The 27,635-nt window shown below is 55.3% G+C and overlaps 12 protein-coding genes across 12 annotated transcripts; 6 read left to right on the top strand and 6 right to left on the bottom strand.

Moving 5' to 3' along the window:
* Window positions 1–40: 40 nt before the first annotated feature.
* SHE9 (sensitivity to high expression protein she9) lies at window positions 41–1,399 on the bottom strand (the record flags this gene model as incomplete). Its single annotated transcript, XM_064806398.1, has 1 exon — window positions 41–1,399. One exon carries the CDS (start codon window positions 1,397–1,399, stop codon window positions 41–43), a length of 1,359 nt encoding a protein of 452 aa, XP_064655215.1.
* A 135-nt stretch (window positions 1,400–1,534) lies between these two features.
* LTR77_009168 (uncharacterized protein) lies at window positions 1,535–2,609 on the top strand (the record flags this gene model as incomplete). Its single annotated transcript, XM_064806397.1, has 4 exons — window positions 1,535–1,735; window positions 1,795–2,171; window positions 2,227–2,375; window positions 2,431–2,609. 4 exons carry the CDS (start codon window positions 1,535–1,537, stop codon window positions 2,607–2,609), a joined length of 906 nt encoding a protein of 301 aa, XP_064655214.1.
* Window positions 2,610–2,830: 221 nt separating this feature from the next.
* Window positions 2,831–4,332, bottom strand: SFU1 (GATA type transcriptional activator of nitrogen-regulated proteins; the record flags this gene model as incomplete). Its single annotated transcript, XM_064806396.1, has 2 exons — window positions 2,831–3,899; window positions 3,950–4,332. 2 exons carry the CDS (start codon window positions 4,330–4,332, stop codon window positions 2,831–2,833), a joined length of 1,452 nt encoding a protein of 483 aa, XP_064655213.1.
* Window positions 4,333–5,109: 777 nt separating this feature from the next.
* LTR77_009166 (uncharacterized protein) lies at window positions 5,110–6,924 on the bottom strand (the record flags this gene model as incomplete). Its single annotated transcript, XM_064806395.1, has 3 exons — window positions 5,110–6,465; window positions 6,521–6,795; window positions 6,846–6,924. The coding sequence occupies 3 exons, from the start codon at window positions 6,922–6,924 to the stop codon at window positions 5,110–5,112; spliced, it is 1,710 nt and encodes a 569-aa protein (XP_064655212.1).
* Window positions 6,925–7,416: 492 nt separating this feature from the next.
* RKI1 (ribose-5-phosphate isomerase rki1) lies at window positions 7,417–8,471 on the top strand (the record flags this gene model as incomplete). The annotated part of the gene is made up of 2 exons (XM_064806394.1): window positions 7,417–8,221; window positions 8,356–8,471. The coding sequence occupies 2 exons, from the start codon at window positions 7,417–7,419 to the stop codon at window positions 8,469–8,471; spliced, it is 921 nt and encodes a 306-aa protein (XP_064655211.1).
* Window positions 8,472–8,867: 396 nt separating this feature from the next.
* Window positions 8,868–10,331, bottom strand: LTR77_009164 (uncharacterized protein; the record flags this gene model as incomplete). Its single annotated transcript, XM_064806393.1, has 2 exons — window positions 8,868–10,177; window positions 10,262–10,331. 2 exons carry the CDS (start codon window positions 10,329–10,331, stop codon window positions 8,868–8,870), a joined length of 1,380 nt encoding a protein of 459 aa, XP_064655210.1.
* Window positions 10,332–11,312: 981 nt separating this feature from the next.
* Window positions 11,313–12,494, top strand: DAO1_2 (D-amino acid oxidase; the record flags this gene model as incomplete). The annotated part of the gene is made up of 4 exons (XM_064806392.1): window positions 11,313–11,371; window positions 11,479–11,582; window positions 11,630–11,733; window positions 11,781–12,494. The coding sequence occupies 4 exons, from the start codon at window positions 11,313–11,315 to the stop codon at window positions 12,492–12,494; spliced, it is 981 nt and encodes a 326-aa protein (XP_064655209.1).
* A 296-nt stretch (window positions 12,495–12,790) lies between these two features.
* Window positions 12,791–13,454, top strand: LTR77_009162 (uncharacterized protein; the record flags this gene model as incomplete). The annotated part of the gene is made up of 4 exons (XM_064806391.1): window positions 12,791–12,810; window positions 12,895–12,969; window positions 13,045–13,088; window positions 13,213–13,454. The coding sequence occupies 4 exons, from the start codon at window positions 12,791–12,793 to the stop codon at window positions 13,452–13,454; spliced, it is 381 nt and encodes a 126-aa protein (XP_064655208.1).
* A 371-nt stretch (window positions 13,455–13,825) lies between these two features.
* LTR77_009161 (uncharacterized protein) lies at window positions 13,826–17,109 on the bottom strand (the record flags this gene model as incomplete). Its single annotated transcript, XM_064806390.1, has 2 exons — window positions 13,826–14,012; window positions 14,069–17,109. 2 exons carry the CDS (start codon window positions 17,107–17,109, stop codon window positions 13,826–13,828), a joined length of 3,228 nt encoding a protein of 1,075 aa, XP_064655207.1.
* A 556-nt stretch (window positions 17,110–17,665) lies between these two features.
* LTR77_009160 (uncharacterized protein) lies at window positions 17,666–19,593 on the bottom strand (the record flags this gene model as incomplete). The annotated part of the gene is made up of 2 exons (XM_064806389.1): window positions 17,666–18,121; window positions 18,187–19,593. 2 exons carry the CDS (start codon window positions 19,591–19,593, stop codon window positions 17,666–17,668), a joined length of 1,863 nt encoding a protein of 620 aa, XP_064655206.1.
* A 1,233-nt stretch (window positions 19,594–20,826) lies between these two features.
* On the top strand, window positions 20,827–22,605 carry LTR77_009159 (uncharacterized protein; the record flags this gene model as incomplete). The annotated part of the gene is made up of 1 exon (XM_064806388.1): window positions 20,827–22,605. The coding sequence occupies one exon, from the start codon at window positions 20,827–20,829 to the stop codon at window positions 22,603–22,605; it is 1,779 nt and encodes a 592-aa protein (XP_064655205.1).
* Window positions 22,606–26,177: 3,572 nt separating this feature from the next.
* Window positions 26,178–27,305, top strand: LTR77_009158 (uncharacterized protein; the record flags this gene model as incomplete). Its single annotated transcript, XM_064806387.1, has 1 exon — window positions 26,178–27,305. One exon carries the CDS (start codon window positions 26,178–26,180, stop codon window positions 27,303–27,305), a length of 1,128 nt encoding a protein of 375 aa, XP_064655204.1.
* Window positions 27,306–27,635: the final 330 nt, after the last annotated feature.

The raw sequence follows: 27,635 nt of genomic DNA, 5'->3' as shown, positions 1-27,635 counted from the left end.
ACTGCTTGATAATTGGATACATTTCGTGTCTATATCAGGGTCATCGAGGCCGGAAGACTACGAAGAGCAAGCCCATGGCTGCAACGCCAGTCGCGGCGCCCTGCAGGGCTGTGGTCGTCACGTCGACCTTCTTCAGCTGAACGATTCGCTCGCTGAATAAGTCCTGGAAGCTTTCGACGTAGCTTTCCCACAAGGCAGACCACGTATCGAGCCGCTTCGGCGGCAATGGCGGCGGGATGGAAGATGTTTCAGGAGCATCGGCAGCCTCCTGAGGCAGCACTTCGCCGGCCGCCAACGGTGCCTCTCCAACATCCTGCGATGCCAACGTCGCATCTTCCATAGACGGCTCGCCGGTCACAGCTTCCGGCGGAGCAGACTCCTCAATAGCCTCAGGGTTCACTGCCTGCGGCTGCACGACATCATCAATCTGCCTCTCCACCTCTTCAACTACTGCGCCAGTCCCGGCTGTTACGGAGCTCTCATCCATAACCTTCTTCACCTCCTTCACGATCTTCCTCCTCCTGTACGGCTCAAAAATGGCAATCTGCGCCAACAGCAAGACAATATTAACACCCATCAGCCCAAACGTCACCCACGTACTATTCCTCCTAATAGTATCACTCCAGATCTGCTCTTCATGATACTGCTTCCGCTCCAACCTCTCCAACAAACTCCTGGCGCTCTCCAAATCCCTTTCCGCATCCGCCAGCCCATCTCGCGCAAGCTGTACTGCCTGCTCATTGGTATGCTCGGAACGCACAAGGCTCATGTACCGCTCGAGATCTGTTGGGGACCACGAGGACTTCCGCTCCAGCAGTCCGACGATCTCTTTTTGCGCGGAGCCTTGTTCCGCGTGCGCCTCTTGGTGATGGGTGCGTGCGGAGTCTACGGTAGATATTTTGGAGCGCACGGCTTCTTCCTGGGCGGCAATGCGCGAGCGGAGAGCCTCGATGCCGGAGTAGTCGGTGCCGGTGTAGGCGTTGATGTGCTGGCCGGCGATGGAGGCGCGGGCGAGGATGGAGTCGGTGATTTGGGTGAGTCGTTTGGTTAGTTGCGAGCGCCGGCGGTCTGTCGTGGAGGGGAGAGACTCGTGGTTCGCTATTGGAGAGTCGTTCGGCGTGGGCGTGGGTTGTGAGGAAGTGGGAATGTCTTGTATGGGCTTTCGAGGTTCATCGCGGAGTATGCGAGATGTTGTGAACTGCCTTATCCCAGGTCCACTATCTCTCCCAGTCGTCTTCGAGAAAGCCTGCTGCCGTATCGCAGAGCGGCAGTCCGAGCAAGTCCATTTCTGTCCCGAGCGCTGCGGACGCAACACCTGAAACGTTATCGCGGCAACATCTGGGCTCTTCTGATGTGACCTGAACGCTCGAGCAGCTGCAAGGCCAAGGGTCGAGGTCATAGCTGTCGTCTACTCAGAAGCTCAATGCCAGCACGATAGAAGCAAGTTGCGGCGAGCCTCGGGCATGAGCTGGCCCATGCGCCTTCCGTATGAGGCAGTCGCCAGATTAGCCGGGCGATTGCGGCTCACCGAAAAATGTCTGAAAGCACATCTCAACTTCAAGAAGAAACCAACATACAAACCCCTTCTCTTGCCGCACAACACTGGACACAACAAGACATCATGGCCTCCACCTCCCACCTCAAAGCCATGAACTGGCCCTTCCCCAACCCCCGCTTCATCTTCTTCACCGACTTCGACGGCACAATCACCTTGAAAGACAGCAACGACTACATGGTAAGCCCCCTTTCCCCCTTATTCCTCCTTACTAAAAACAAGTTTAACCAACAAACCAGACAGACAACATCGGCTTCGGCACCGAGCTGCGCAAGCAAGGCAATCGGGACGTACTGGACGGAAAGAAGACCTTCCGCGACAGCTTCCAGGAGATGATCGATTCGGTCAACAAGCCTTTCCCGGAATGCATTGATTATCTGGTTGAGAACATCAAGCTGGATCCGTATTTCAATGAGTACTTCCAGTGGGCGAATAGTATGGGGATCCCGACGGTGGTGGTGAGTAGTGGGATGGAGCCGATTATTCGGGCGATTTTGAAGAATTTGGTCGGGAAGGATCATGTCATGATGGATATTGTGTCTAACGAGGTGATGGCGTTGCCGGGGAAGTCGATTGATCAGGAAGGGGGGTGGACGATTAAGTACCATGATGATTCGTAAGTTTGAACTTCCTGCAGATGGTAGTTTGGTGGCGACTAATAGCTGCAATAGTGGCTTCGGCCACGACAAGAGCCTCACCATCCGACCCTACGCCCAGCTACCTGCGGACCAGCGACCAACAATGTTCTATGCCGGAGATGGCGTGTCAGATCTCTCCGCCGCGCAGGAAACCGATCTGCTGTTCGCGAAGAAAGGCCACGGTAGGTCCCATCTTAACAAATAGCCCTTCCGAATCTGTTTCTGACATGTCAATAGATCTCATCCGCTATTGCGTCAAGCAAGACGTCCCCTTCACCGTCTTCGAAGACTGGTCCACGATCCTGGAGAAGGTCAAGTTGATCGTCGAGGGCAAGACGACCGTCCACGAGGCAGCGAGGCTAGGCTACGAGGAGTATCAGAAGGGCAACGTTGGTCTCAATGGCAACGCCGGCTGAACTCAGCGCTACTTCTGCCTGTTCCCCTTGCTTGTTGTTTGATTTTTAAGACTGCGATGAATATAGAGATAGATCACGGCTTAGAATACTTCAACATAGCATACAGCCTTGGACGTATGCCTGACGCATCAGTGCGGATGAGCTAGGTCTCTATACTGATACACTTGGTCTTCGATTCATCAACATTTGAATCATGTCGTAAAACAGATCAGCTGCCTTGCTTAATCGCCAAGCTCAGCAAGCTGCCTCTGCGTCTCCTCCATCCTTCTCCGATACTCCTCGGCTTCTCGCTGGAGCTCGGCGCGTTTCGCATCTTTCGACATAGACTCTGCTGATGATCCGTTCAAGGTGGGATCAATGTTTTCATCTCGCGGCGGGGTCCGTTTGTTCTGCGCATGGCGGTAGGGGTAGTCTTCGCCGCCTGGAGCACTGGCTGAGAAAGAACGTTTCCGCGGCACTGCAGACTCGGACGGATAAGGTCGCGGGGCGTTAATAGCGCGAAACGAATCTGTAAAGTCGACAGGTATGGGCCCGGATGGTGGTCGCTGATAGGGGGCGTTGTCGTGCATCTGTGCTGTAGGCGCTGAATGCGGTATCGATGACTGTGAGTCTGAAGGATATGCTTGGTCGTCATCTGTCATGTCGCTCTGGTACGGACTGTTCTGTGGATTGTGCTGTTGCTGTACGTTCGCTGGCACGACGCGTTTTCGACGTTTGATCTCTGCCTTCTTCATGCCGACGGGGCGGTGGGAGCCGTGGAGTTTGTGGTAGAGACCGCATGCGTTGCAGATGGTGTGACCAGCTTCGTCTCGTCGCCAGAGGGGTGTGATGGTAGTGCCGCAATTTTGACACGCGATGACCACATTCGTGGCTTGTGAAGGGGCCGGTGTTGCCTGTTGAGGTGGAGTTGCGCCGTTGCCCACAGTCTGGGCGCCTCCGTCTGCCTGCTGGAGAGCGAACTGTGCTGTCTTTGAGATGCGATTGTTGTATGCAGGGCAGCCACTGCATCCTTCGTGACCTCCGGTGCCGTTGCAGCGGCCACCGCCAGGACAGGTACCAGCTGTGCTTTGGTCGACCGATACGTAAGTTGCGCCACCCTGGACTGAGCTAGGCGGCGTGTTTCTATCGTGCGCCTGGCCTTCAGGTTGTTGGGCGGGAGCTGCACTGCCGCGCTTCAACGCGACTGGTCGCATCTGGTTCCGCGCCTTGTAGTAGAGTCCACAGGCGTTGCAGATCACGGCGCCAGTAGGTGATCTTCTCCATAATGGTGTATGAATCGTGCCGCAGTTGCTATGCTGACGTTAGCTTCGATTCCAACTTGGATCAGAGTCACTTCATACCTGCACATCTGTCCACCCGGCGTAGTCGCAGGTGGCGGCGGCCGCTGTTGAGCCTCTGGCTGGGGAAGCTGGACACTCGACGGACTAGGGTACCTCTGACCCATATTGTAGGCTCGCAAACTCTCTCCAAGATCGTGATGTGCCTCCTGCACACCATCCTCCCGCTGTTCGCTTTCGCCACGCTGAGCGTACTCGGAGTTCACAGCAGCAAAAGCATGAGATTCGCGCGCCGGTTGATGACTGGGTACGCCTTGAGAATGCTCAATAAGCTGCTGGGCGACTTCGAGTTCCTGTTGCGATGGCTCTCTGTTCATTTGGGTGGGTAAGCTAGATGGAGGCGCTGGAGGCTCCGCGGCCGGTCTTCCTTCGTCGGTCTGCGCCATCTTAGTCCGGGGCTCGGTAGGTGTTATCGATGCATATGGTACTGGACTCCAGCGCCAAGGGTGAAACAGAGGCAGATTGGCAGCGAGGACTTCCTCCGAGCGGTGCGGAGGTGGAGGTGTATGCAAGCCGATCTGATAACTCCTCCGCTGACGCTGCTCGGCCGATGTGGTTGAGTGCAGGCAACTGCGATGGCGAAAGTCCGTTGGCAACCTGTAAACCCTGTAAAGTACCGTCCTCCGGGTAGAGTATTCTTGCGTTGGTCTCGAACGTCTGCGACAGCGTTTTGCGTTTCGAGAAAGACCAAGACTCAACCGTGTGTTGAGTCAAGGTCGTTTGTCGCATGTTTCCTCCAAGGAGGCCTTCCACGTGGATTACCTATATGTGTGCTGTGATTGGGCACGGCTTGCTCCCCACTTTAATTTCTGACTGTAAAGTCGATGATTCGCCCAAACGCCAGGAACGAGAAACGAATGCATTGAATCTCTTTCACGTGAGACAACCACAAACAACATATCTCCCAAGGTAAGGTTGGAGTGAGGCTACTGCAGGCAGCGCGTCTCGAACGGACCGTTTGCAGTAGAGCACCTAGTTCAGGCGGAGCTGTATTCCATAACATTCCTTGTCATGGAGTCCTCCCAGCGAGGAAGATTGCCTGCTGTATACCCAGCCAGCCATGAAGTCGTCAATCATGGCTGAACGCCAGCAAATGCGCCCATATTGCCCGCTGTATGCGTTGTAACTCCCAGCTAAAACGCCGTCATCACGATTCTCCCGCTTCACACCCTCAAGACATACCCCCTCGACCCTACCCCGTCAAACAGACACGTATTATCCACCGGCACATACTGCCGCGTAATCACCTTAATCACCTCCTGCGCAATCAACCCACCCGTCAGACTCGCAATATTATGCAACTCGCCTCCCCCAGCCCTCACAAGCTCGACACAAACCTTCTCGATCCCGGCTTTGATCTCGCTGTACTCTGGATCCTCGATACGGTCGCCGGCTTCGTTGATCACGCCGTCCACGATCTTGTGCGCGATGCCGACGAGCTTCTCTTTGTCGGTTTCAAAGTCGGCGTCGTTGTTGCCGGGGACGCGGAGGCCTTCGCCACCGATCTCTGAGGAGGTGGTGGAGTGGGTCGCCACGAATTCATCCCAAGCGAGGAAGGCGGTATATTGTCCGATCAGGCTTTCTGGGTTCGTGAGCTCGAAGAGCATCGCTTTTGCACGGTCAGCGAACTTGACGGGTGTACCGGCTTGGACGACCTGTAGTGGTCGGCCGCGAACGAGGTGGATGTGCGCGGCGCCTTTGCAGAAGTTCTCGATCTCTTTTTCGTCGATTGCAAGCTTGGGTCCACGACCAGATGACTTCTCGAGGGCTCGGACGGTAGCGACCACTTCAGCGCAGTCTTCTCTCGCTTTGGTCTTGTAGATGTTCTGGAGTTTGATGTAGTCTGCTGACTGTGCCTTCATATCTGGTACGGCTCCTGGTAGTGGCAGCTCGCCGTGCTTCGCGTAGAACTGGCGGATACCACTCGCAATGAACCAGAAAGGTGGTGATTTCGCCGTGAGCTCCATTGCTTCAGGCGCGTTGAGGATGTCGCGCACGGAAGATGAAGCTGTAGGTGGGTTCAGTGACTTTAGCACTGCGGCGCACGCCTCGTCGAAGTTCTCCTCATCTGGGCTTCCTTTCCGCACGTAGCTGTCCCGGAACTCCTGCTTCTGCTTGTATGAATCTGGCACCATGCCGTTGTGGTCGTTCCGCCATTGGTCGAGGTAGTGGAGTAGGAGGCAGATGTAGGGTATGTGAGCTTTGTCATGGCCGCTCATCTTGTCCATGGCATGCGTCTTTTCTTGCGCGAACTCGTGCAATGCTGGCCATGGCTTGAGTATCCTCAGGTCGGTAGTCGCGGTTGGGTCGGGATGGGTGTCGACGATCGGAAAGGCGGGTGGAAGTTGGATGGAGAAGTGTGAGTGGTAGCCGACGGAGTGGACGTAGAAGAGCGGTATTTGCAATCCTTCGGCATGTTGGCGTATTGTGGCGAGTATGTTCGAATCGATGGGTGCGGCGACGAGGACGAGAGTGTAAGGAGTAAAGACTTTGTCCTTTGCGATGAAGGTCTCGAGTGGCTGTAACCATGTTAGCTCCAGTCTGCGATGACCCGCTGTAGGGTGTCGCTTTCACCTCTCTGATCGCATGCCCTTTCACATCAGGATTCAACTCCATCAACAACCGCACCGTCTCATCCGCACGAAACTTGCCGAGCGACTCATCTTCGAGGAAGAAGTTGACGCCCAAATCTGCTTCGGAGACAACAGCGGGGTCGAGTATGCTGAACTGGCCAACTCCAGGCAAGACGAGGTTCTTGAGGGTCTCGACAGAGGTGACACCAGGCGACGAGTTGATCAGGAGAAGATGTGTTTCTTCCAAAGCTACTTGCCCGCTGGCTCCCCAGAGTCCTTGTGAGTGGTCAGCATCTGTCTTCTCCAGAGTGGGCTGTGGTACTCACGAAGCTGCCTGTCATACTTCTTCTCCTTCGCGGTGGGAAGACTCTGCAACGGCGGAGGCTCTGCTTGACCTGCCGCCATGTTGTGCGATGATGGAAATGTGTATCACAATCGCGAAAGTCCGAAGCTCGAAAGGCGTTTGGCGACGTCAGGGTCCAAGGACGGAACGCCACACTCTGCGGGGCAGCAGTTGGCGGAGTGTGGCTGCTGGCCCACGCGATTACCGAATGCTGAGGTGAAGCGCGAGACGAGAGCAGTCATCCAGAACTTCCTCCTCAAACTTCCATACAGATGAATGAAGCCTGATGAGACTGGGTGAACAACACCTCTACCAAGGCACAAGAAGGATTACGAGACTGACACGACCGTGAAGCCGCAGCACAACGCCTATGCTCTGTTTCGTCACCCGCATCCAGGTCCCACCATATTAGCCGGACCAGCCATTGGAAGTCGCTATCAGAAAGAAAAGCCTCTGTACACTCTCTGAGCAGCACAGCGACCAGGAAACCGACCGCCGCCCCCTTCAAGAAATCTTCCGTGCCCTCGCCCAGGACCCAGACACCCACCCACACCATGGCCACCTCATCCACCACGCAAATCCAACCCCCGGACCTCGAGACCATCGAGGCCGCCAAGCGCAAAGCCGCCTTCCAAGCCGTCTCCGACCACTTCACCAGCAACATGACCTTCATCGGCATCGGGTCCGGCAGCACCATCGTCTACGGCGTCGAAGCCATCAAAGCCCACCTCGCACAAAACCCGCCCCAAGCGGGACACATGAACTGGTTCATCCCGACGGGCTGGAATAGCAAAAAAGTCATCGAAGCCGCTGGGCTCATCCCGTTGGCCTTTGACTCCTTGCCCGCGGATGCAATGATGGATGTCTGTTTCGACGGCGCGGATGAGGTGGATGACGAGTTGAACTGTATCAAGGGCGGCGGAGCGTGTCTGTTCCAGGAGAAATTAGTCGCGTGCCGGAGTAGGAAGTTCGTCTGCATCGCCGACTACCGCAAAGCGCAGCGCAGACTGCTGACGCAATGGCCGAGTATCCCCATCGAAGTGGCGCCGATAGCGTACAAGAGTGTGATGGAGGCGTTGAAGGCGATGGGGTCCATGTCCCCGCAGCTACGGGAGCATAGTCTGAGCAAGACGGGGCCGATCCAGACGGATCAGAGTTTCTATATTATTGATGCGCCGTTTAAGCAGCTGCTTACCCGGACGGATGTGGAGAAGGGACAGGATGGAGGGGGGAAGGATGGGGTGTGGGATGTTGATACGTTGGCGAAGCGGATCAAGGAGATCAATGGGGTGTTGGAGGTGGGATTGTTTCATGGACAGAATGGGGATGAGGTGGCGTCGACGGAGGTGAAGGGGAAGGGTGGGCAGAAACCGGTGGCAGTGTATTTTGGGCTGGCGGATGGGGGCGTGAATGTGATGAATGCCAAAAGCTAGGGGGGAGAAGAATTGATATGGAAGGAGTAAATGTGGATGTTGATAGCGACCGACTTATAGATACCAAGGGCGAATGCTTTGCACAGCGACAGAATTACGAAGGAAGGCAGGCATGGACATATCAGGGTAGAGACTTTGAACGGGAGAACGAGAGAGGTGGGAAGAAGGCAGCATGAATATGTTATTCGGCATCAGCGTCGCCGCCATGCTCTCATTGCAGTTGCGCATGTTCTACCAAGAGTCTATGCCGTTCATGCCATCGCACCTCCTGCTTCGTAAAAAGACCGGTGCCTGAGCACTTCAGAGCACCAACCTGCCATTCATTGCTCGCACTCATCGCTCTGCTCAAAAAGCCTCGCCCAGTTTCCCATGCTACGCCAATGCTATGCCGATTCAACCAAGCCACGCTATGCTTTGCTCTTGTAAAGAATTCCTGCCCATCGCCGTCGCAAAAGGCTGCATGAACAGAATGGGGTATCTCTCGCAATTTGCCCACCCAGACAAAAGTCCGTCAAAACAGGTATAGGGATGTCTTGCGTAATCGTTCGTTCCAGCTGCCGCCGGCAGTCAGGTCAGATGTACAGCGTCCGCAGTGTCTCCACCGGCGGCGTCTGTGTCATGCCCTTCTGTCTGTAGGCCAGTCCAGGAGCTGACGGACTCCCACTGCGAGTGTCACCCTTGGCAGCAAGCTGCTGGCGTTCCTTTCGGGCGGCCTTCTGTGCCTGCTTCTTAAAGTCCTTGCGTTCACGAGCAGTAGAGCGGGGACCTGGCTGGCGTTGTGAGGTTTTGCCGACGCGTGGTGACGGGTCGGGGTGCTTAGGTGGGATGAGCTTTAGCTTGATCGTCGGGCGAGCGGGAGATTGGGATCGAGAAGCGGTGGTGCTGGCGTCGGTGTTGATGTCTTCGGTGTTGATGTCTTCGGTGTTGATGTCTTCGGTGTCGGTTGGTAGGGTGGTGTTGGATTGTTGGGATGATTCGGGTATGCTGGAGGACTCGGAGTCACCGCTGCCAAAAGACTCCTGGCTGCCGTCGTACGTTGCGAGCTGGGAGAGGGCGTGTTTGCTTTCGAGGCTGCGTGGGCGGTGAGCTTTGGTGGCTCGACTCATGCGGCGATCCTGCTTCTTGTTGGGAGCGTAGCTCGCATCGTCGTCGCTGTCGTGGTCTCGTTCCACACTGGAGCTCTCCTGCTGTGACGAGGCGCTGCCGTTCTCCTCCGCGTCCAGCATGTTTGAGACTGCCAGGTCAACATCTCCTTTCGCTGCCTCCAGCTGACGTTTGATGGTGGGTTTGTCGGCCAGGAATGGCAGCGACTTGGACACCACGTCGATCATCCATGGCATCACGGGTGTGGTTGTTGCCAGCCTCTCCTTCTGTTTCTGCTCCTCTTCGACTGACAGCACCTTTGGGCTGACATTGGGCATGCCGTTGTGAGGTCCGTCAAGGTTGCGGATCGACGAGTAGTGCTCCCACGTGTGGTATGCAATGTGAGCTACCTGCCTCTGCACCCCGTCACCGCTCCCTGAGATCATGTACGCGAAGTCTCTCTGATAGATCTTGACATCGATGCTAAACGCAGAGGAGAAGGCGGAAATCTCCATGTTGTCACCGTACACTCCTCCTCGTGCCATCGTCTGAAGGTGGCTTTGGAACACACGGTCGATCTCGTCGGCGGATGGAGGGACGTAGTTCGCCGGTGACGAGTACGCCCCGGCATTCTTCCTCTTGGGATTGCGACGGATCCCACCGCCAGGGTTCACGTCGATGAACTGCTTGTAGTAGTCTCCATGCTCACGCATGTACTCGATCACGCGAGCACGGATGGCGGAGTGCTGATTCTGATCTCCGTAGATCTGGTCCGACAGTGCGTTGAAGAGACAGTTGCCTGAGGACTTTTTAGTACATTACAAGACCTTCATCTGTAGTCTTACGAGACCATGTGATCAGTGGAATAGGTGAAATCACTTACCATCGCCGACAATGTTCGCGGCATACAAGCCCAGGCTCGACAGCAGGGGGAACTCCTCAGAGGCCAACATTGCCTCTTCTTCTCCTCCTTAGTGAACGTGTCGAAACTGGAGGAGCGTTAGTGGAAGTCATGAGTGAATGTGCATCTGCCCGTGTTTGGAGCCTGGCCTCGTGCAGAGCAACAGCAGCAAAGGGCAGCACACGCATATGAAAGACAAGCAAGCAAGCAGGCCGCTGCCCTTTTCTGTGCCAGCCGTGCAGACGAGAGGGAATGCCTGTTGCGGTTTAGACCGGACGAGCACTCACCGAGAGACAGCGTCACCGACCGCTCACTTCTTCTTCCGAGCTTCGACCCTGACTGCAGTGGCTCGCAGTTTGAATCAACAAACGACGTCGGTGGTGCGGATGGGGTTGTTTTCTTGTCGTGTGTTCTTGACAGTGGTGAAAAGTGGTGTGTCGAGTTTATACCAATCCCGATGGCAGCAGCAAATTATATAGGCAGTTACCGCGACTTCACCTCATGTGAGTTCGTCTTTCACCTTCAATAAGGTTTTAGCGCTGCTGCACTCAAAAGAAGCGTGACGGCCTGCGCATGCAGTGAGAGGTAACCCATATGACTCAACCGCATATCGACAGGTGCTATCGCTGCTCGTCTGATGGTGATGCGTGACCTTTTCGTCTATAGGGTTCTGGTATAACTACTTGAGTTTATGAAGAGGAGCTTACCTATCTGTAGTAAGTTGGTTGGTACGAAGAAACGCTTCTAGAAAGCCCAGATCTGATACTCCGTACAATGCAGCCATATCAAAGGACAAGATAGTTGCTTGCCACTTCAAGAAGTGCTCAGAAGGAGCAGCTTGCCTTCATCTCAGACGCTTCACGTGAAAGACCGGTGAAGATGTCAAACATCGTTGTCCTTGGGTTTGTGCATGACTTCAGACGACTTCTGGCTCACTCGCTGACTTCACCACAGAGCAGGCGTGTCTGGCCTCACAACGGCTCTTCAGCTCGCACGAATTGGCAACTACAACATCACGATTGTTGCAAAACACATGCCCGGCGACTACGACATAGAATATGCTTCGCCCTGGGCGGGTGCGAACTATCAGCCGTACGTTCAATGACTCCCATCTCGATATTGGCGACGGTGCAGATGTAGATTCAGTCATTTCAACGAGCCACAGCTTGAGTCATATAGTTATTGACGAGTGACTGTAGCTTTGGAAAGCATGGAACGCACGCCGCTGAATATGAGCGAGACTCGTGGCCAGAGCTGAGCAGACTGGCCCATGATGCTCCAGAGGCTGGTATTCACTTTCAGCGTAAGTTAGCTTGTCTCGGCACCCAGCACGTGTTCTGACTTCCATAGCAACAAAGCTGTTCCGAAGATCGAAAGACGTCGGCTCTGCAACCGGGGACTGGTTTGCTGAGCTGATGCGGGAAGACGCATGGTTCAAAGACGTCGTACCCAACGTACGTACTCATCCTTTGTCACAGCACACATTTTGACCTTTCACCAGTTCAAAGTCATGACCAAAGCAGACGTTCCAGCCGGCATGGACGGAGGAACATCATTCACTTCCGTATGCATTAACACCTCACTCTACCTCCCCTGGCTCGCCTCTCGGTGCCTCAAACACGGCGTCAAGCTCCGTCGAGGCATCGCCACTCACATTGTCCATGCAGCGAGCATGCACCATTCCGGCAAGCGTGCAGATCTGGTCATCAATTGCACCGGCCTCTCCTCCCACGCCCTCGGCGGCGTAGAAGACAAAGCACTCTACCCCGGCCGCGGCCAGATCGTCGTCGTCCGCAGCGATCCAGGCTACATGTGCTCTGCCTCCGGCACCGACGACGGCCCGGACGAGGCGACATACATCATGTCCCGCGCAGCAGGTGGAGGCTGTATATTAGGCGGCTGCATGCAGAAGGGTAACTGGGAGAGCCAGCCTGATCCAAACCTCGCCACTCGCATAATGAAGCGCGCTGTGGATCTGTGTCCGGAGCTGGTGCCTGCAGGGAAGGGCATTGAGGCGCTGAGTGTTGTCCGGCATGGTGTTGGGTTGAGGCCGATGCGGGAGGGTAGTATCCGGGTGGAGAAGGAGGTCATCGAGGGTGTGCCTGTGGTGCATAACTATGGGCACGGAGGGTATGGATATCAGACGTCGTATGGGTGTGCTGCGGCGGTTGAGAAGCTGGTCAAGGAGGCTTTGCAGGAACGTGCGAGGCTGTGATCAAAATGCATACGACGTAGCGTCTTAGGATAAAGTTTGCGAACGAGTATATGGCTGCCTTTGACCATCTTCGCACATACGACAGGCATTAATTGTGCAGCCTTGGTTGCCAGCGCGAAGTGCCCAATCGGTCCGAGCTTTTGGCGGACTTTGACGTCCCTTGATTGAAGCTGCCAACTCCCTTTACCAGCACTTCACTTTACTCTCGACCACCCACAACCACCTCAATCCACCTCAACTCTAGTCCAAACGACTCCTACACCTCCCGCGACCCATATACCAGATCTCTGCCCATCATGGACTTCAGCGACATCTTGTCAGTAAACCCACGCGACACCCCCGAGCTTCTAAAAGAGCTGCCTGGCTAAATTACTGTGCGCCTGTACTGACAACCGCGCAGCCGCATCGTGAACCTCGCGGTCGGTGTGTTTATGGTCCTGGGAGGCATTGGACAGTTCTTCCCGACCATTGGAGTGTAAGCTATCCTTACAACGAGCCTTCGCGCGCAGCCAGGAGATTTTAGGGAACAGCCATTGACGCAAAGGGACAGACAAAATGTCATCGTGGGAGTCTACGTGATAATATTCGGTCTCGGTACGCCTCCTCTCCCCTCCTATTGCCAAAACTCGCTAACCTACCTTCCAGCAACCGGCCTCCTAGGTAACCCCTCCCCCTCCCCCTCCCCTGCCCCCGGGCACCCTCCTAACACACTATCCAGAATTCCAGATCCCCCCTCAAGTCGCCCGCTACGCCTCCTTCATGTTCTCCTTCATCGGCCGCGGCGTCTTCTACCTCTTCGTCGGCTGCATCGTCATGGGCGACCACTGGTGGAAGTACGCGTGCGGCTCGCTCATCGGGCTCACGGGCGTCGCGTACGTGGCGCTGGAGTTTGTGCCGAGCATTGAGCCGCCGGCGAATATGCGGGATGCGGATGCTGGGTGGGGGGCTGAGCAGGTGTAGAAATATGACAGGCTTGGGAGAGGATGGGGACGGGGATGATGGTGGAAGAGGAGGAGGAAGGGGAGGGACGGTTGGTGGACCTAGTCTTTGGTCTTCGGGAATAGAGGAGGACATGGGTGTCTGAAAATTATGGTGGAGGCTGGGCGGCATGTATGATATGCTTCTCGCGAGGCGCAGGAAGCGAGCTGTAATCATCGCAGAGCAGGTTGGTAGATGAATCTTACACCTGCTCGAGAACGACGACTCGCCGCAAGAGCACGGCACGCTGCTTTTCGCCATCTCGAGTGAGCTTGTTGGCAACGATTCGTTCTAGATGCAGCAACCTATCTACAGTCCTCCGGCGATCGCGAACGCAAAGCAATGCAGCTCCTCTACTTCGCCCCCAACGCAGCCTTGATTGCGTCGCAAGAACTCTTCGCATCTCCGAACAGCATCTTGGTATTATCGCTTGTGAATAATGGGTTTGGCACGTCAGCGTATCCAGAACCCGCACCACGCTTCATTACAATGACCTGCTTGCTCTTGTAGGCCTCGATGATGGGCATGCCGGCGATGGGACTGCAAAATCATCAGCACGACTCCCACAAGGCCGCCAAGAGAGGATCAGCACTTACCTGTCCTTCTGCATTGCAATAGGGTTGACGGTGTCATTCGCCCCGATCACTAGAGTGACATCGACATCATCGAAGCCCTCCTCGTTGATCTCATCCATCTCCAACACGATATCATACGGCACACTCGCCTCCGCAAGCAAGACATTGCACTGCCCAGGCATGCGTCCAGCAACAGGATGGATCGCAAACTTGACCTCTATCCCCTGCGACCTCAGATCCGCCACCATATCCGCGATTGGGTACTGCGCCTTCGCGACCGCCATCCCGTATCCAACGACGATGACGACTTTCTGCGCGTTCTTCAAGGTCTCAACGGTCTCGTCAATGGTCGTCTTGGTCATCTCGCCTTTGATTTCGTACGATGTTGTCGCAGGCGCGGCGATGCCGCCGAAGAGAACGTTCGTGAGGCTGCGGTTCATGGCGACGCACATGATGTAAGAGAGGATGGAGCCGCTGACGCCGATGAGGGAGCCGACGGTCGTGAGGATAGGAGAGTTGAGCATGAAGCCCTCCGCTACCAAAGCGAAGCCGGAGTAGGCGTTGAGGACGGTGATGACGACGGGCATGTCTGCGCCGCCGATGGCTGAGGTGGTTGTGAGACCTTTGGCGAAGCTAAGGGCCGCATTGGCGGTTAGGCAGGTTGCGGCGACTACTGGGGCGCCAGGTGCGAGGGTGAGGAAGGCGCCCATGGTCGCGACGTTGGCAACGAGCATGCCGCCGTTGGTGAAGTGGCGACCGGGCACGATTTGTGGGCGGGACGACATGCGGCCGGCGAGTTTCATGAAGGCGATGATGGAGCCGGTAAAGGTCACGCCACCGATGAGCACACCGAGATACCCAGTGACCATGTGGAGCATGTCAATGTGGTTGATGGCGGCCATGACCGATCCAATGCTGGTGAGCACCGCTGCAAGTCCCACAACTGAATGCAGAGCAGCGACCATTTGCGGGAGTTCGGTGGCTGTAATGCGACGGCCGATGAGGCCACCAATACCACTACCGATACCAGCGACTGCAAGGCACTGAATGAGTGTTGCCGGGTCGAAACCGACTGCTGTCAAAGATGCAAGCACACCGGACCCGACACCTAGAATACCGAGCAAGTTGCCAGTCCTGGCAGTTGCCTGCGATCCAAGGCCGCTCAAGGAGCCGATACACAACAGACTGCTAACGAGGTAGCCAGCTTGCACCAAGCCAGCCATACCAGTGCTCGCAGCGGCAAGATAGCCACCGCCGAAAAGTACACCTGGGACTGCGTACAGCCATGGGTATTCCGGCGGGTCTGTCGGACGTCTGAACATGTCCAGCATGCGCTTGGTGATGACGAAACCTCCAGAGACGTTGACGAAGGCCAACAAAACGGACAGTGCACCGAGGGTCTGTGGCAATGTCTGAGGTAGGTAGCCGCCGCCCATAATGAAGAAGCCGCCAATACCGACCATACCAGAGATGGCGTTAGTGACAGACATCAACGGGCTGTGGAGGGCCGGAGCAACGCCCCATACGACTCGGTACCCGATCATGCCAGCTAGGGAGAAGGTGAAGGCGTTGGCCATAAATACTGGACCCGTGAGCTTGCCGAGTGCCAATGCGGAGCCCATGGCGCCAGTGACGGTAGTGACTTCTCGAGTGGCTTTCTGCCATGGCGTCAAGGCCACAACTTCCGCCTCCTTGACCTCTTCCTTCTTCGCAGGCGCAGGTGGAGGAGCGAGAGGGGGTAGCGCAGGTATGATCTCGCCGTTGTGGGTCACAATAGACCGCCGGACGACTTCATCGTTCATGTCAACACCAAAGTGTTTCTCCTTTGGCGCCATGGAAAGGAGGAACTTCGTGATGTTGTTGGAGAACAACGTCGACGACTGGGTCGCGAGACGAGAAGGCAGATCCGTATACCCAATGACTGTGACACCCTTGTGATGTGAAAGCTGGCCAGGCACAGTAATCTCACAGTTGCCTCCTGCCTCAGCAGCCAAGTCGACAACGACTGACCCAGGTTTCATGTTCGCCACCATCTCTTCGGTGATGAGTGTTGGTGCGGGTCGGCCAGGAATGAGTGCAGTCGTGATGATGATGTCGACCTCTTTCGCTTGCTGCATGAAGAGCTTCATCTCTGCATCGATGAACTCCTTGGACATGACTTTGGCGTACCCGCCGCCACCTGAGCCTTCTTCCTTGATTTCTACTTCGATAAATTCGGCTCCTAGCGACTGCACCTGTTCGCGAGCTGCTGAGCGAGTATCAAAGCCGCGTACAATAGCGCCCATTCGTCGTGCTGTAGCAATAGCACTGAGACCTGCTACACCAGCGCCAATGACCAGAACCTTGCAAGGTGGCACTTTGCCTGCTGCGGTCGTCTGGCCAGTCATGTATCGTCCGAAGTGGTTCGAAGCTTCCAATACAGCCTTGTAACCAGCGATGTTGGCCATGGACGACAGCACATCGAAACTCTGCGCTCTGGTAATTCGCGGAATCATATCCATAGCAAAGCTCGTCAGTCCTTTCTTAGCATAGGTATCAATGATCGGCTTGTTGCGATCCAGATTCGGCTGAAGCATCGATATGATCACGCCTCCCTCACGGAAGCCTTCGATGAAATTGTTAGGCGAGAGAGTCGTGCTTCGTAGTCTCGGTGGCCGGATCTTGAGTACAATGTTGCTGTCGGTCCAGACACGACTGGCATTGACCAGCGTAGCGCCAGCTTCTTCGTACGCGTGAGCCGGAAACTCCGCCTGGAAGCCGGCTCCATGCTCGATTAGAACTTCTTTGAAGCCTTTTTTGAGTAGCAAAGCGGCATTTGTTGGCGTGATGGCCACACGCTTCTCGCCGCTCCGGACTTCAGTCGGAACGCCAATAGTCAATTCGCTGTATGGAATCGCCTTGACAGCTTCGGCTTCTGCCTGCGATTGAGCCTCCTGCCGCCATCGTGAAGTTGTCGTCAGTACCCGGCTTTGCTGCGCAATCCAGCCTATCCGACTCGCACACGTCAATCGAAGGGCCGGCGAGCGCTTGAACAGCCTCAGCGGCCGCGAGCCTGGCCACATGGCGAGAGAGCTATGTAGGTATCATCAAATCTCCGGTAAAGCTGCAGGTCAGCATCCGTCTGCGGGGGCCAGGACGCGTTGTACCGAGGATGGAGAAGTGCTGCTGCTGTTCCTGGCTGGCGAACAGATCGACGTCAATGACCTGGTATAAGATCTCGGAAACGACGCGCGTGGTACACGTCGAAGTGAAATCCAAGGATAAAGGAGCGAGAGGTACTTGAACGAGGTACCGCGGCGGGCACCCACTCTCACGTTGCGAGCTGCAACCTTCCTCTTTCGAACCGCCTGATTTTGCCGGGATCACATGCGACGATGCGCCGAAAGGAAGACGAGGAGGCTTGGACTTGGAGGCATGGCACTTGCGTCTGCGGGGCGTGTGGAGAGAAGAAGCCGGGGTGCAACTTCCTCACATTTGGGCTGCCGTGAGGAGACTCCAACAAACACGTGCAATACGATTCATTACACGGCGCTCGAAAGCACTGCAGAGCCTAGCACATATATACATAAATTAGATTGCTCCCACCAGATCATGATCTCATAACAAAACATCCCCAGATCATTTCTCCACATCATCAGTCCATCCCTCATCCGACCTCATAAGCGGCTCGCTCCCTTCACCACCCTCTTCCTTCTGGTCCGATATCTTCTGATACCGTCCCTTCGTCAAGCGGTCGAAGAACCTGCTCTGCCCAGCGAGTTTGCTCGTGCCACCTCGTCGCCGCAAGCGAGTGACCACCCACCAGGTCGCTGTCAAGATGAGTGCCGCAGCCACGGTAATTATTACTGCTGCGATGAAGATCGGGTTGTGCAGTAACTTCTCATACCACGTCGGCCGAACGATGACGGTGTCAGATGTGGACAGTACGCTGCCGTTGCGAGCGAGTGCTTCGACAACAATATATCGCAGATCTCCGGCATACTCGAATTTGCCTTCGAAGCCGGATTTCTTGATCGTGGAAATGTGTGTACCACGTTCGCCGTACTTGTTTGTCTCGAGGAGCCTCCATTGGTCCTGAAATGCGATTAGTCCGGCGATCTTTGATAGATATGTTGCATCTTGGAGAAAGTAGGACTCACCACCTCAGTAGCTCCATTCCAGCTCACAAACACTTGCGTCTTGTTGCTGGCCTTCCGATCACTAGAGACGATGTACCGCGCAACAACGTCCGGCGGATCGTTCGGCATGCCCACAAACCCATTATACTTGAACGCGCGGTAAGTTCCCAGCCATGTCGGCCGAAAGCGTGCCCGCATCAACAGCGTTCCGTTCTCGCTATGCTCCGACTGTATACCATTTTCCGACCAGCCCATGAAAACATTCCCGTTTGGGAGCACTTGCATGCCGCCTCGACGGAAGGCAAAATTGCCATTGCCGTCCGGGTGGTCGTACTGCGCGACAACCTGCGCCGTCATGGGCGTGCTGCTCTCATCGAGCGCGATCATCAAGCCGCGGGAGTTCTCGTAGGTGGAAGGCATGTTGCCATCGTTCGACCAAGCGTTATCGAGAATGGAGACCATGGTATGTGTTTCGTTGCCGCCGCGGTAGCGCACCATATGTTGACGTGAAAACACGAAGTCGTCGATATGGACGAAATCGCTCTTGGTACCACCCAGCCGCCAGACGATGCGCCCATCTTTCCTGGAGATCTTGTAGAGAGCATTGGTGTGACGGCACGACAAGAGGTAGTCGCCCTGCGCCGTCTTGTCGGCCGAATTGGCATGCACATAGTCGTGCGGACACTTATGTCCCCGGTAGAGCTGGCTCTCCTCCAGGTCGATATGGCCTTTGCCCTCATGTCCTTCGCATGAACTCCACGTCCATCCTCGTTCCCACGTCTTGGCATCGTACTCTGCTATACCGTTGCAGGAAACCTTGCACTGCTCTTCTATCCCGGCGGCATCGAGCTGCTCCTGGGGTGACTTATGACCCGTTCGCGAGAAAACGATTAACGCTTTCGTGCCGTCGTCGACGAAATTCAGCTCGTGCGAGTTGGCCATCCAGCCTCCGTTCGCCCAGTCGTGCCTGCGAAGCTGGTAATGGTTGTCGAGGATCATGGCCTTGCCCTTGCGCATGTCATTCGCGGTCAACATACTCTCTACCCCTCCGCCTGTACCCATGTCCACCTGACTGAGAGTGAAAGCCTCGACTCTTCGAATGTTCCACGTAGGCTCCAGCTCCACCGGACTCCAGATGAGGCTTCCATCTTGATCGTAGATGTGCGGTCCCACATATCCATCGTCCGGCGCATCACCCTTGTTGCGATCGAGGTATGGCCCTACGAACCAGTATCCGGGCGCCAGCGCGGCCTCGTCGTAGACGTCGATATCCCATTTCGGTGCGTGAATGTCAGGTCGTGACACGAACGAGAAGAGGCCGTATTCGGCGTTGACGAGTGTTCCACTGCGGCTGAGCAGTGCAGGTAGTACGACGAGGAGTGCCCGGCTCAGGCAGCAGGTCGCACGGGAAGATGCGCCAATGAGCATGATTACGGGTGGAGGTTCTGAAACAGGTTTGTTACATCACGCATCTGACGAAGATGTTATTCAGTTCTACTGAATTGCAAGCAGACTGGACACAACGACCCAAGGCCGTCTCGTCCCGCCCTTGCCTCGCACCTCCACCCACTGCTGCAGAAGCAATAAACGGACTTGACCCGTCTCCGCTGTGGCGCTGGACTAGCGAGCGAACGTTCGGAGGCACTGGGGCAGGAAGATAAGGGTGGTAATCAAACGACATTTAGGCCGCGGAAGTTGGGACGACTTCTCTCTCTACAATGTCCTTGTCCATGGATCTTCTTTTACTCCACGGTGTGCTAGACTTTGGAACCTCGGATGTTGCATCACCACCAGCCGGTTGTAGCAAGCAAGGGCAGGTGCAGCAGTATGCTATGCAATAGGTAGCTCGCGTTGACGAAGTGGCGCAGAACAGTTGTGACGATTCTGAACATCTGGACTGAATCAATTGGGGCATGAGTTGGTACGACGAGCTGTCCTCCTTCGATGCGGCAACGCCGACAAGCTCCAATGCTTGCATTACTGCCGTTATTTGGGTGATGTTCCTACACGCCTCCGCCTACGTCGTTCCACCGTTAGCCAGGACACATGGTCGTTTCTGAGGCTCGAGCATACCTGATCGGTGCGGCTCGACATGGTATGTCTGCGAATTGCGCATCCTTTCAGCGTCGTCCCTCCAGCGTACGGCGAGCCACGAGCTGGCAAGAGCAGCGGATGAGAACAGAACGGTGTTCCGGCGGCTACGATGATGAGGGTCAGTAATTACCATGGATCATACTGAAAGGTTGCCATCATCCCGGGTGTTGAAGGCGCTGGGTACGGACGTGATATATCTTTCCCAACCCATTGCGAAGTTGGAGGTGTCTTGCTGCTTGTCTTGTAGTTTCGTCGGAGTCGTGATGGCCAGTGTCTTGTTGATGTGTAAAGTCTTAAGAGACGTTCGTCCCATGAGGAGAAGACAAGCAAGCCATTACACCAGGCGAACTCTAATACCGGGTTGTGCTGCACCTCTTCCGTACCTGCGAGTTGGAGAGAGCTCCTGCAACCCAGCCAGGCGCGAGTCAGGCGTAACGCGGGGTCGCGAAACAGCCCACCGCCGGCCATTTTGCCAATGCCTTGGACGTGACTCAATAAACAACACTCACCACGCGACTCACTCTGCCTTCAAAAAAGATATAAAGAGACTCAGTACTTTGCCCAGCAATGAGCACATCCGAAAAGAGACAGAGCACCAGCGGCAAGCGCATGAGCCAGAGCGGCATCGAGCCCAAGATGGAGACCATGAAGTTGACCGAAGAACAAGCCGCATCCTCCAACAACACCCCCGCCGAGTCCGCGAAGCCCACCGAGAAGCCCAAGAAGCAGGACAAGGAGCGGAAAGACCAGAAGAGCACCGCCAAATCCTCCCAACAGCAGTCCAAGAAGAAAGCTGAAGAACCAGCACTCATAGGCATCACATGCTCCAAATCCGAAGATCTCTCAGAATGGTACCAGCAAGTCATTCTCAAGGGCGAGATGCTCGAGTTCACCGACATTCCCGGCTGCTACATCTACCAGCCCGCCTCGTACCGCATATGGGAGTTCATCCAGAGCTTCTTCAACGACCGCATTCGCAAGATGAAGGTCAAGAACTGCTACTTCCCGCTCTTTATTACGGAAGCAAACCTACAGCGAGAGAAGGACCATATTGAGGGTTTTGCAGCGGAGGTCGCGTGGGTGACGGAGGGCGGGAAGAATAAGCTAGAGAAGAGGTTGGCGGTGCGTCCGACGAGTGAGACCGCAATGTACAGCTTCTACAGCAAGAAGATCAGGAGTCATCGGGATCTGCCGCTGAAGATGAACCAGTGGAACAATGTGGTGAGGTGGGAGTTCAAGCATCCAATGCCTTTCTTGCGGTCGAGGGAGTTCCTGTGGCAGGAGGGACACACGGCGCATATGACCGAGGAGGAGGCAGGGAAGGAGGTGCTGGAGATTCTGGACCATTATGCTGCGATTTATGAGGACCTGCTGGCGGTGCCGGTGGTCAAAGGGAAGAAGACGATTGCTGAGCAGTTTCCTGGCGCACACTACACAACTACTCTGGAAGGCTTCATCCCGTCGGTTGGCAGAGGTATTCAAGCAGCGACATCTCACTGCCTTGGCCAGCACTTCGCGAAAATGTTCGATATTACTGTCGAAGATCCCAACCAGCAGGTCAAGGACGGCCAAGCACGCGACAAACTCCACGTCTGGCAGAACAGCTGGGGTTTCACCACCCGCTCCATCGGCGTCATGGTTCTCATCCACGGCGACGACAAAGGCCTCATTATCCCACCTCGCGTCGCCGAAGTCCAAGTTGTTATCGTTCCAGTCGGTGTCACAGCAAAGATGGCCGACGCGGACAAGCAGAAGCTCTACGATGAAGTCGACAAGCTCCGGCAAACCCTCGAAGACGTCGATATCCGCGTTGAGTGCGATTACCGCGAAGGTTACAACGTCGGCTACAAGTTCAACGACTGGGAGATGAAAGGCGTGCCTCTGCGTCTCGAATTCGGCCCCAAAGACGCCGCGAAAGGCATCGTCACCACCTCCCGCCGCGACCAGAGCGGCAGCAAAGGCGAAATCCCCGTCTCAGACATCGGCTCGGAAGTCCCCAAACTGCTCGAAGAGATCCAGAAGAGCATGTACCAGAAGGCTTCCGACGAGTACGCGGCGCACCGCAAGATCGTACGGGACTGGGCGGACTTTGTGCCGACGCTGAATGACAAGAATGTGATTCTGGTGCCGCATTGCACGACGGAGGACTGCGAGGACCAGATCAAGAAGGACTCGACAGGGAATGTGGAAGGGCAGGAGGTGGATGTGCGGGCGCCGAGTATGGGAGCGAAGAGTTTGTGTATCCCTGCTGAGCAGCCGGAGGAGATCAAGGAGGGGACGAAGTGTGTGAATCCGAAGTGTGGGAAGGAGGCGGTGAAGTGGGTGATGTTTGGGAGGAGTTACTAAGGCGCTGTGGTGGGATGAGCGTTCAAACTTCGACATGGACGAGCGATGGCGTGATGAAGATGGCATGAGGCGCGTCTGAGGCTACGACGCAATGGTATGAGAAACATGAGCGAGTGTGCGATCAGCATCTACACAGCGAGTATATTACTTTCGTGGTTGAAGGCAGCATTTGACAGCTTTGGTCCGTTCCGTAGCAATCGTGAAGAGCCTTCGGTGAGACCCAACAACGATAATCAAACAACGTGGAAAACCTCATAATATTACGAGATTTGCGTGATTCTCTGCTGAGGTGTTCTTGGGCTTCTCACGAGGTGGGTGTGAGACCGGGAAAACGCCGAGCGGCTGCCGACCAACCTCCACGCGACCTCAAACCTCACCATCCATTGCTGTCCATTCATCAACCCACTAACCACCATACAACCATGTCCGCCCTCCTCAACTCCGTCCTCCGTCTCCCTCTCGCCTCCCGAACCTACCTCACAACCCTCATCCGGCCCCTACCCTTTCCGATCACGCGCGCCTTCACCACCACCTCCCCCCTCGCCGCAACCTACAACCAAGTCCTCCGCGGCTGCCGCGTCGGCCAGAAAACGCGCAAACCCACCTCGCCGGCCCTCTCGCGAACAGATTGTCCAGGACTCAAAGGGGTGTGTTTGAGGGTAGGGGTTGTGAAGCCCAAGAAGCCGAATTCGGGGGAGAGGAAGGTGGCTAGAGTGAGGTTGAGTAGTGGGACTGTGATTACTGCTTATATTCCGGGAGAAGGTATGTGAAGACCGGAGGTGGACGGGCTGCGCGGGATATAAGGGAAATGCTGATGAAGGGGGACAGGGCATAATGTGCAGCAGCATTCTGTTGTGTTGGTGAGAGGGGGGAGAAGTCAGGATTGTCCGGGGGTGAAGTATCATTTAGTCAGAGGAGCGTTAGATCTGGTGAGTCTTGCAAAAGCAATGGACGGCATAATGACGGTATCGCTGACTATGAGCAGGGTGGTGTGGGCAACAGGATTACGAGTCGGTCAAAGTACGGCACGAAGAAGCCTAAGGTTGCATAACGAGGACACTGTGAGGGCCTTTTTTATAGAATGCATAGCGCGGCGGGAAATGGCGGTGCGACCTTTCACCGCAAGTCGTGAGTCTGTCCAAATGACGTTCACCTCACTCTCATCTTCAGTTCACTTCAATGCATTCTGGGGACTGCTTCACTCTCTCCCTACTATGTTTCGTGACTGTCGGGCTGCATTGGCGTGGTAGCCTTTGCACGTGACCGTCGAGGCAGACTTAGTTTCGTCGACCTCACTCTACTCTCTCTTCCGACCTCCAACCTTCGACTCCGACCTCGACAACGTCTTAATCGCAGTCTTCTACTACAACTAGTACTGGCAACGCTTCGCACACTCTAACGGCAAATCCAATACTACGACATTATGCCGAAGACGATCTTAATGCTTGTACTATCCGTACTCGTTGCCCCGGCGATCTTCCGGTACCTATTTGTCGTTACTTAAACCTTTGCGAAGTAGTTTGCTAATTGGCTCATATAGGTCGGCGGCGTTGAGCGCCTCCCTCCTAGCCATGCCGATCCTACGTTCTCCGATTGTTGAGGTTGAAGTCTGCACTTCAATCGAGATCAAGACCCCGGTTTTGAGTCAGGCCGAGAAGATTGTGACGTGCTCCCGCTTCTTCTTCTACGACTTTTCAGACGAGGGCAGCGACGCAGGGGCAATAGTGCACGGAGCTCGGAACGCAGAAGTCCGGCATGGCGAGCTGTGAGGCGGCAAAACCAATGCAAGATCTCCACAAGCAAGGTACGTCGATGCTGTGTCTCCAAGGCCTTATGAGCCCGAATTATCCTTGCGGCAACAGAGAGGTGTGGCAGAGGGTGAATTAGATGGGTCGCCAAAGGGTGGCTGCTCAATGAAGTGATGTGAAGTTGAAATTGGAATCCAGGTTTGATTCCATTCGACGCCGGCTTCCAGTGGAGGCTCGGGTGGAGGCTTAAGTCGAGTCGGAGGCCTGACTCGAGGACCTGGCAAGACATTTCACAACATTGGGCAGAAGATCCGGTATATGTGACCTTAACCTTTTCTTGTCGCTTCCTCTCCGTCGGAGTAAGCTAAAGGTATAACTACTTCTCGTCAAGATAGGTTACTTTTTGTGTGGCATATGTCCATTTGTGGACTCGCAGGAGGTCGACCGTGATTTTCCTACATTCTCGAGCAGCTCGATCCTCACTTCATCACGCATGTGACAGCAATTGAGTGAAGTCATCAAGTTTCTGCACGCAAACTCTTCACGCATTTCTTCCTCCCTCTTCTTTCCAACAACACTCATTCAACCGCACACCGAATTTCGACAACACCGTCATCCACCGACATCCATCACATCACTACCACAGTCACTACCAAACCACCAAGATGCTCTCCATCAAGACCACCCTCCTCACTCTCGCCGCCATGGCCGCCACAGCGAAAGTTGCTCAGCTTCCTCCTTCTTTTCGAGCCTCACTAACCTCACCGCAGCACCGCGAACCCGATCTCCACCACCATCTCGGCGACGCGCACATCCGCCTTGCCAACCGCCACCACGACTCAAGCACCCTTCTTCGACAGCAAGCGCAAGATGGCCACGAATTGCGTCGTCGAGCCTGTCTACGGCGCCAACGAGATCCTCATGATAACCGTGTGCGGACCTTCAACCACAGTGTGCAGCTTGTGCAGCCCGTGCCAGGCTCCGTACACAGTGTGCTCGGTGTTTTAGACGGGGAGAGAAGCGCGTGAGCGACTTGTAAGATACATGGGGAGTTGCTTTGTCGGAGATGATGTTGGGCATGGCTTTCATGTGCGCGCTTGTTCTGCGCCAGCGAGAAGGATTGATGTAGTAAAAGAATGCGACTTGTACTACTGACCTGGTCTGACCTATTGCTTTTGACAATCTGCCTTGTGTTCTGTGTCTCACCCTACTCACCTCTCGAAACGATTGCTTGTTGCCTTATCGTGACGCCGTCCGGCTCATGGTACCCGCTTCCTGCTGGTTGTACTCACCGCGCTGTCTCTGGATGGAGAAGCCTGACAGCAGTGTTGAGTCGGCGTCATATCCAGCACTTGCAAGATGAGAAATGAGGGTGAGTAGCATGGACCAGGCGACCAATAGGCCACCGTCTCGATAAGACATCTCACTTATTCCCTCAGAGGAACCAAAAGTAGCGACTCTTTCTGCCCTGGCATCAGATAAAGGTGGTGAAGTAACGACGAGCATGGAGAATGCACACACCTTGTGGCCGCTTTGGCACCTTCAAATCGAACTTTGTCTTCAACATCAAGTACAGCATTCTATTGATCCTTCGTCCCCCACAACCAGCAAGCAAGTCGAAGAGCATGGCAGATTTCAAAGAGTGCTCGCATCCCACCGCTGCTATGCCGGCTAAGCAGCAACATTCCAACGCCATGCTGACTCGCATTCCCGCCATGGCTAGCAACGCTGGTACCTACCCCTTATTTCTACTGGAAGGAGTTGTTCAAACTGGTCGCATCGCTCCCTTTCTGCCGTATCAGCTTTCTGGCACCACCGACCGGGATGATCGTCGCCCTCGGACTCATCTTGTGGCTCGTTCTCCAGCCAATCCTCGCTATTGGAACAGCTAGCAGCCGTCTTTGCGACAATGATCCTGTGCGATGGATGTCCTTCATAGCCTCACATGGGATTGGACGGGATATATGCGCCGCATGGGAGGCTCGACAGGGCTTACAGTTGGACACTATTGACCATGCGGCGGCTACAGCCGAGGCGCTGGAAAGGCTGATGGATGGTTGCGCCGGCCGCAAGTGGTCCAACCTTGCTGTCCCAGCATACGGCAATGCTTCGTCCTTGGTATACGGAATCCAGCTAGCAAGCGACTGGGCGGAGACCAGGGATCTGGAATTGCACGCCGAAATAGCCTCCGAAGGCATAGCCACGTTTCTCGGCAACATAGATGTCTTCCGCGACGGTACAGCCTACCTGTTTACCTCGAGTTATCACTCGCTCGCAGATCTAGCTGAGGAAGCGCGAGGGATCCGGGACGCCTATGATTCACATGGGCCGCTTTCGAGAATGATTCTGAATGGCATCAATGATTTCGCTCCGCGGCGATGGACACCAAGTGGTGCGTTTGCCCGAGGCTTCGCAGAATCCACCGAGAAGTTGGTGCCACTTGTCCAACAGCAGATGGAACAGCTCGACGACATGTTGGACCTCCTAGCGAGCGTGGCCAAGAACCTCGATGCGTTCCGCAAAAGTCTAGACAGGGAGCTAATGAAGAACGCCGGCAAGTGCGCCAAGTACAATCAGATGTACTCGACGAACTATGGTATCTTTCGTTCAGTCCCGCTTAGCCTTGGCATTGCGCAGTCGTTCCAAGGAGCATGCGAGAGGGGGAAGGTGCCAGATATATGTTGCAGTTCGGGGCCATTGCGCAAAACAGCGGAAGAAGTCAGCAGAAAGGTCCAGACCATGACCGAAGAGGTACAGAAGACCCAGAAGGATATGGGTGTGTACCACAAGCATCTCATCGGCTTAAATGGTCGTGTGAGCGGCAAGCTGCACTTTGCACGAGTGGACGCCACCGTCGCAGGGTTGCAGCAGAGCTTCGGGAGCATTGAGAAGAAGTACTGGGAGTTCATGGGTGCTCCAGTGCAGGCCTTGCGGGAATTGAACGGTCCATGAGCCAGGGCTGCTAGGAGGTACGCTTTCAGACAGTGGATGACGTGAAGTCGGAGGATTTGTCGAAGTTCCAGAGGAGGGTAAGGTAATCTGGGTTGAGCCGCCGAGGATGCTGACTCGCCAGCTTGATGGGGTCGGAAGGGTAGCTCTCCTATCGTTTACTGTCCTTACACGATGTGCTCATCTCGCAGACACTGAGCCAGAACCCTGCAATGCCGTGACTCCGTTCCTGCTTATAACACTCATTGCCTGACTGTTGTACTCACCACGTATTTCTTAGACGGAGAAGCATGGCAGCAGCATCGACTCGAGAAATCTCCAGGCTGCACGTAG

This window comes from Saxophila tyrrhenica (assembly GCF_035928015.1).
Source record: "Saxophila tyrrhenica strain CCFEE 5935 chromosome Unknown scaffold_17, whole genome shotgun sequence".
In the NCBI taxonomy this organism is placed as follows: Eukaryota; Fungi; Ascomycota; class Dothideomycetes; order Mycosphaerellales; family Extremaceae; genus Saxophila; species Saxophila tyrrhenica.
The sequence above is the reverse complement of the archived record's forward strand: the minus strand, read 5'-3'. Positions and strand labels throughout refer to the sequence as shown.